The sequence below is a fragment of the Brassica napus genome, chromosome C4, assembly GCF_020379485.1.
Source record: "Brassica napus cultivar Da-Ae chromosome C4, Da-Ae, whole genome shotgun sequence".
In the NCBI taxonomy this organism is placed as follows: Eukaryota; Viridiplantae; Streptophyta; class Magnoliopsida; order Brassicales; family Brassicaceae; genus Brassica; species Brassica napus.
The window spans coordinates 49,200,143-49,208,599 of NC_063447.1; the positions used below are offsets into that span (position 1 = coordinate 49,200,143).

The 8,457-nt window shown below is 28.4% G+C and overlaps 1 protein-coding gene across 1 annotated transcript; it reads right to left on the reverse strand.

Moving 5' to 3' along the window:
- Positions 1-256: 256 nt before the first annotated feature.
- On the reverse strand, positions 257-2,897 carry LOC106446597 (methylesterase 1). The gene is made up of 3 exons (XM_013888371.3): positions 2,472-2,897; positions 1,512-1,646; positions 257-617 (listed from the first exon to the last, which is right to left on the reverse strand). Exons 1-3 carry the CDS (start codon positions 2,841-2,843, stop codon positions 336-338), a joined length of 789 nt encoding a protein of 262 aa, XP_013743825.2. The 5' UTR covers positions 2,844-2,897; the 3' UTR covers positions 257-335.
- Between the last annotated feature and the right edge of the window lie 5,560 nt (positions 2,898-8,457).

Here is an 8,457-nt window from a genome sequence, read left to right on the forward strand (position 1 = left end):
ACGGATATAAAGTGCGAACGCACATGGAAAAGACTGACAGAAGAATTACAATAACATTATAAAATATTAGTAACATTTATCTGATATAGTTTGAAGTGAATTTTATTTTGTAACCAAGTATAAAAATATATGTTTTAAACTTCTCAAATAATTTATTGAAGATACTTTCCCAAAATATTTTTATATGACGATAGAATTCCCTCACAAACAAATTAAATTTTGGTGGTATTCATAACTTATAAAAGAAACTCCGAAATTTGAAAAAGATACATTATTATTCATTTGCAACAAACCCTTATTTGTATCAAATGCAATACATTTTCATGAAAGATTATTTAAACAAATTTGTCTGCGATTTCCATGAAGTGATCACAGAGTTGCTGAGGCTTGCAGAACATCGGCATGTGATCTGTCTCGTCTATCTCCATCACTATATTCACAGGAAAGTTATCAATCAACCATTTTTGGAATGCTTCAGGTATGCCTTTGTCCTCTTTGCACACTATGTAAGCTCGAGGAACATTACCATACCCTTCATCTGAGAAGTTTTTCATCTTCGATAAGTCGCTCACAAACAAAGATCCAGGTCTCTTTAAAAGCAATCCCAATTCAAGATCCTAAATCAAGATTACATTCACCATCAGGTCAAAAGTAGGTTAAAATCAACAATTTTATCCGTTCAGTAGAAGGACTACTTCAGAAAAAAAACCGGGTTACATGTGTTGCCATTTCCATCCACCCACTATCTTTTACATCTTTTAAATAACTTTATTCCGTTAATGTAAATGTGGAGATTTTTATGAAAAGATATTATTTTATAGTCTATAGAATATGTTTGTTTTTTTAACGGAGTGAATTAGCTTAAAATCCAAAAAGAACGATGAAATTAGCAAATTACCTATGATGGGACCATGGTGTGAGATTTAGAGTATTGATTTGAAAGTTGTGTATATAGAATGCATTTTCCCTTTTATCGAAATCTTAAAGTCTAAAGGAGGAAAATCTCACATAGATCTTTTTTGAATTTCATATAATATCTATTTCCTCCGTTCCATAATATAAAATGTTTTGGAGAAGTTTTGATATTTCAAAACATAAAATGTTTTGATACTTTTAAGGTACTTTAGCTTTATTAAAAATTGGTCAACCAATTAAATTTGACTGCATTATTTATGATTAATTAGTTTATATTTAATTTATACTATTATTTAATAATATTATCTTTAAAAAAGTAGTTTTCTTAATTTTTGTGCATTCAAGTAAAACATCTTCTATTAAAGAATTGAAGGAGTATTTGTTTTCTTCTGGTGCAATAACTGTAACACCACAAAGGCCATAGAAGATATATTTGGATATTCATATTTTTGTATTTACCTTTTTATTAATTAATTTAAATATTGACGCCATGACCCAAATTATTCTAGTTTTATTTTCGATTTTTTATTGACAAAAGGTAATAAATTCAAAACAGATAGATAAGTATCATGATATATGACGATTTACTAGATTACCTCAACTGGAGAGAGCTGATACAGACCGAGCTTCATGAACTCAGAGCTGAAGAACATACTCAGCCCAGAGTTTTCTGAGCCGTATGGTATGAACTCGGTGCCCATCCATGCTTCGTGTGCCATGTTGCTTCCAAACTTTTATGTCATTACATTACAAAAAGTCAAACTCATATATTTTTCAGAGTTGAATACATCGGCAAACTTTTAACACCAAAAAAGTGATATAGATCTGAAATAAAGTATGCTCCATCAATTTAGAATCCATGACAATTAATAACATTGTATCATATTTCGGTAGCTATTAACATTCATTGGACATTTGTGTTTTGAGACGGACAGAATGAAGAAAACAAATTAATTGGCCTTTTTGTGTGTTTGAGACATTTTAGAAAGAAAGACAAAAAAAAATCATTGGACTCACGTAGACATTAAATTCCAATTCATATCGTATGTAGACCACACAATTTCTAATATTAGTTTCCAAAAGGAAAATTTTCTATCATTTCTCTGTTTTTATTCTCTTTTATTACGGAAATTTTTGGTTATATTTAATTAGTTTAATTAGTTTTATACAAAACAATTGTCGGCACTAGCGGCCTTCAAAATCTTTTAGAAAGTAATATACATAACGCAAATGTTCAAAAAAAAAATACATAACGTACGCAATCATTTAGTAACCTATATATATTGTCACCCTTAAATCTACAACCAGCATGTAAAAATAGTGAAATAATCAATACTCCTTATTCGTATTAGATTAGTAATGTTTTTGGGTTCGTTTGCAAAGGTTTGATTCTTTGACTAATCATGGACTCTACAAGTTTGCCTAAAGTTTAAACTTCAACTCAACAAGACATATTTGTTATATAAAGCATCGTTTGCAATAGAAAGAAACGTTCACGATCAGCATGAACCTTTTTCTTGACATGCGATCATCATTTAAAGTGTTTAAAACGATACCTTCTCCAAGACGAACGATGGTGAGTGTTTAGTATCGGGCATGAAAGCACTCAAGAAGACAGAGACAGAAATCTTGTTTGGAAACTTATCCATAGCAATGGCTAAACTCAAGCCTCCAAAGCTATGACCAACGAGAACAACTTTCTCATCATTTGGTAATGACTTTAGGAGATTCAGTAACGGCTCAGAATATTGTTCACATGTGGAGATGTCAGTGATCGACCTTGTGTCTATACCGGATGCAGCTAAGTTTAAGGCAGTTACTTGGTGGCCGGCCGCCTCGAGCAGCGGCTTAACCTTGTACCAGCACCATGCGCCGTGGCACGAACCATGTACTAGCACAAAGTGTTGTTTTTTCTTATTTTCACTCATTCTTCCGACTTTTATTATTGCCTTACTCTCCCCACACCCACAAATATAAATAGAACGATTTTATAGGTAGATGTGTCTGGGAAAGATTTAATAAATTATAAAGGTCGCTTCGGTGAGGAAGATCGTGGTGATTGCTACTCACGATATTGTTCGTTTATTATATAGTCTTATCCCCAACCAATAAAATATATTTCATCTGTTTCAAAATAATACATGTTTTAGAATTTTTATACTTTTTAATAAAATATATTAAAACTTAGTTATAAATACATAATTTTTTAAATTTTATATTTCATATATTTTTAAACCGATAAGACTTTAAAAATGTAATTAATGTTCTTGAACTTCACAATTTCTCATTATTAGTTGACAAAAATTATATAAAAATATAAAAAATGTATTTTTTGAAACAAGATTTTTTTCTCTAGAATATGCATTTTTTAAACAAAGGGAGTATAATTTTTAGAAAATATAATAAATATATATTTTATCCGATCCCTGAGTATTCTGTTTTTTTTACTAACTTCTTCGTCTGTATTCTTTCCCAAAAGAAGAATGTTATTAGAGCTGTAATACGTCTGCCAAGCCGTAGGTGAAACGGCGAAGAGATATTCTGACCACTAAGTGCGTTTCATTTTCTTAGGAAACCACGAAATCTGGACTGTAACTGATAAAATATCTAGAAATTGATGGAATTAAAATTGGAATGATAGAAATGAAATACAACAAAAAAATATAATGAAATTTCATTCCATTCATTCATAACAAATTACATTCATAACCAAATTTGTTATGAAATGATTTTCTTTATAGTTTATCTATTTAGCCGTGGAATTGGTAGAATGAATATTACATTCCATTAATGTCAAATGGTAATTTGTTTTGGAATTAATGAAATAAATCATTCCAAATTATTCCATTCCAAAAATCAATAATCCAGTTGCAGCCAAAAAATTTCTCCGTTCTTTGTCTTCTTCACCAACAATTTCTGCTGGCTTTTCAGGAAAAAAAAAATTTCCGCTGCTCAAGCATAACATTTTTTCCATAGTCCACTTTTTCTAATTCGTTTTATTTCATTTACAGTAAATATAAAATAAAAAGTGGACCTAACAATTATATATATATTATTTAATGTTACAATATAAACATAATATATATATATAGAGAGAGAGATGTTGGAGAGAAAAAATATATATATATATATTAGAATTCTTCAAGATCTTACTTATTTCAATGATTCTAGAGATATTAAAAAAATAAAATTTTGTCAATATGGTAGATAGCAGCAAATATAATATATTTACACCATATATATATATATATATGTGTGATGTGTGTGTGTGTGGGTGTGTATTTGGATTGAAAGGACCAAATCAGGACAGACCAAACTAAAGTTGAATATTTTGATAAAATTGATTAGACTACGTTTCAAATCAGGACAGGCCAAACAAAAGTTGAATATTTTTATAAAATTGATTAGACTACTTCTTGGGCTAAAACAAAATCTGAAAGAGAATATTATATTATTATCTGACTTATTCTTGGGTTCACCCCCTAGAGTGAACCTCTAGGTTCACCAGCCAATAGGATTGTGCTATTTTATATTTGATATCTTTTAAAAAAGAAAACAAAATATTATCAAATTATATTATCTTTTTAAAACTAATAAGTAAAAAGAAATAAATAAAAATAGTAGTAATTACAAAAAAAAAAAATTTAATTTCGTTAGCAAAATATTAAACCCTAAATCCTAATCCCTAAACCCTAAATCCTAAACCCTAAACCCTTGGGTAAACCCTAAACTTTAGGATAAATCTTAAACTTTAAATCAAAATCACTAAACACTAAAACACTCAAGGGTTTAGGGTTTAGAGTTTTAGGGTTTAGTGTTTTTATTTAGAGTTTACGATTTATCCAAGGGTTTAGGGTTTACCCAAGGGTTTAGGGTTTAGGATTTAGGGTTTAGGGATTAGGATTTAGGGTTTAGGGATTAGGATTTAGGGTTTAGTGTTTTGCTGGCGACGTTAAAAAGATTTTTTTTAATTCTTTTTTCTGTAACTAGTTTTTTTTTACGTTTTATTTTAAAAATATAATATAACTTGTCAATATTTTGTTTCTTTTTTTAAAAGATATCGAATTTGAAATAATGAAATCCTATTGGTTGGTGAAGCTAGAGGTTCACCCTAGGGGGTGAACCCAAGAATAACTCTTATTATCTTGTTGACCCAACTCCTTCGTAAACTCTTCATGTAGCACAAAAAAAAAATGCGCGGCTCTAACTAGTAAATAAAAAAGCAATACATGGAATTAATAGAGAAAAATGAAATAAGATGAATGAAATCCAGGAGAAAAATGGAATGAATTCATTCCATTTATTTTTTTATCAAAATTGTTTTGGAGTGTTTTGCTTTATATTTTTGTTAGATTTTTTTAGAATTGATGGAATGAACATTCTATTCCATTCATGTTAAATAATTAATAGAATTGATCATTCCAAAACATTTCATTCCAAAAATGATCAATCCAAGTTGCAGCTGTGCACTCTTCATTTATTTTTCATCGTACACTCTTCATATTCTTAAGGAATTAAACATAAGATGGGGTTGAACTTTTGTGCCAACCCACTACTAGTCTACAAAACTTTCAGAATCCAATGATTTAAACTGATTCTAATAAAAATCAAAATATCAAATTAACCTAGTTCTTTTTTGATATCCTATTCTGTTGCATACAAGCTTACTTTATTCCTAAAATTTTAAATTTTGCTCACTTATACATACGTGCTAGCAATATTCCTAAAATGTTAAATTTTGCTCACTTATACATACGTGCTAGCAATATATTATCTACCTAAAAGTTGACTTCTTATATATCCTAATACTAGAGCTTGACCCGCGCACCCGCGCGAGTATTGATTTTGATTTTTTTTTCTTTTATACAATTTTAATGATTTTTTTTAAATCCATAGGTTATTTGGATATTTTAATTTCTTACGAACCTACCCAGACCCGGAAAGAGACTCAAACCCCGTCCAAAAATTTATAATACTCAAATGGATTTTAATTTTAAAATCCAAAAACCCGATATCCAAATAAAATTTATTTATGTTCGAATGGACTTGGATGTCCATGTCTAACTGATTACATACACAAAAAAATAGTTAACCGATTTGAATTCTTGTCACGAATGAAGCAATTTCATTCAAACTTGTAAAATTATTAGGTTTAACACATAAGATAAATGATGTTCAAAGACTACAGTTAATACAATTAGCGAAGTAGCTAAGAAGAGTGAAAAAATGAAAATAATATGTAAAATACTTTAAAATAGGTAATTATTGTTTTATGATTTGTAATAAATGATGTCGAATTAATTAGTAAAAACAATAAATGAAGTAGTTAAAATTAGTTAAAAAAAGAATGAAAATCGGTAAGAAACCACTTAAAAATAAGCAAGTATTATTTTCTACTTTAGTTTTAATAGAATAGATTATGTTGTGATATAAAAACTAACTAATATCAGAAGTACAACAAACATGATAAAATATAGTTTTTAGAGGTAATTAATATCTTTATGACTTATATGAAAAAAAAGAGTTGTAGACTGCATATATAACATTCAGGAAAATAATATATCCATGCGATACCATTGGACTTATTGAGGCCTAGCTCTATGTGGCGTGACTGAACATTGGATTTTAAAAAGTATATGTGTGAATCGAAAGAAAGATGTAGACTGCACATATAACATAGGACTTGGGGTCATAATATTTTTGGTTTGATCCTACGATAAGAATGAATGATTTCGATATTGATTTAGTAGAGAAGTGAATAGTGTCTTTTGGAAAGCTATAATTTCGATAACAATTATTTAGTTGATACTATTTATTTTAAGACAATACATTAATCTAACTGAAAAATACAAGCATTAAAATAGGTAAGTTCCATAATTACTCAATGGCATAATAGTGTAAATAACTTTGAAAACTAAGGGATATTTTTTGTTGGTACTTCTCTTTTAATAATAGAGATATGATCGAATCAAGCTGTAAAAGGTTAACCCTAAGATTTTATTTAGCTGTCATTATCACCCAGCTAATAAGAAGACTTAGTCATTAATTTTCACCCAACTAATAAATAGACTTAGTTGTTAATCTTCCTATAATATCCATCTAATAATACATCATTTATAAAATACTTAATGTCCAGATTTCCAGATCATAACAAGAGCTATTAGTCTAACATCGCATATATTAAATAGAACTAGATTTTGACCCGCGCTTTGAAAGCGCGGGATAAATTTGCGTTCAAAAAATTATTTATAAAATGACAAATATAGTAAACATTTGAAATTTGATATTTTAGTTTGACGTTTATAATTGAGAGTTTATTTATTTCAACGTCTCATATTTTAATTCAGTTCATTATTTTAATTTATGTTTTAGTAAAAAACATCAAATATAATATTAAAATATATATTATTTATAAATCTTTAATCTATCATATACTTCTAAAACCATTAAATATTTATAAACCTTTAGTATATATTAATTATTAAATATGACTTAGATTCCCATCTACAAAAATAATCACTAAATTCAGCTACTTTGAAATTTTGATAAGAAAGTGAAGTGTCATTTTTGAGTTTCGTTATAGATGTTAAAATTAGCTTTTCAATCTTAAATTTTTTAATATTAGCTGAATACTTAATTGGAGAATTCAAATATATTTTGGGATTGATTTTGTAAATAATAAATTTTAACACATACTACAAAGTTACACCTAGCTACAATTATGTAAGATTCAAACCCGTGCTCAATTGCAAAACAGTAATTTTAAAATAAATTATTTGAATAAAATAATTAAGTTTAATCCGTAAAATATTAGTATATATACAAACTCATGTATAGTCTGCCATTTGTCGATAAAATTCAATGAAAAAAAAGTTTTCGATAGTTAAATTAATATATGTGGTGTTTTGTTTTTAATTAGTAATAGACGTTGTTTTCAATAGTTTCCAGTCACATTAGTCATTCTCTACTCAGCTTCATTATCATCTGAATCACGGTGACCAATCTTTAAATGGAGCTTATGAATGTCATTTAGTTTTGTAAGATCTCATCGGTTGGAAAACAGTGATATAAACTTTTATATGGAAAATAGCTTGTTAATGTCATTGTATGCTTTGAATAAAATGAGTAGAGAAGCATTTAGGCTTTGATATTTGACACATCTTTCTAAAGAGAAACTACACCTTTATTTAAACCAAACTAAAACAGGAGTCTAAATATACATCTACAAAGCATAGGTTTGGTTCAGGAACTATTAAAAACAACTTCTTCTTATTCTTATTGTTATTTTTATTCAGTGAGGAAAAACTAAGAAATGACTTTAAAAATACTTTTTGGGTCGCAAGAAAAAATCTTATGCGGATACTTGACCCTGCAAAAAAAAAAACAAAGAGAAGAGGAAGAAGATGAATATTGTGTTTATACTATTAGACAATCAAATATGACATATATAAGCATGGAAAACATCAAAACACGAACAAACATCTGCCATATGTTCAAGTTGACTATGTTGTACACCAAGTAACTTCTCACACAAAACCAGAA

Bases quoted from the DNA above. Each gene is read 5' to 3' on its own strand.
- LOC106446597 (XM_013888371.3), bottom strand. From the start codon at position 2,843: ATGAGTGAAAATAAGAAAAAACAACACTTTGTGCTAGTACATGGTTCG. The intron at 1,647-2,471 runs GTATCGTTTTAA...ATGACATAAAAG, and splicing joins CATCGTTCGTCTTGGAGAAG to TTTGGAAGCAACATGGCACA. The intron at 618-1,511 runs GTAATCTAGTAA...ATCTTGATTTAG, and splicing joins ATCAGCTCTCTCCAGTTGAG to GATCTTGAATTGGGATTGCT.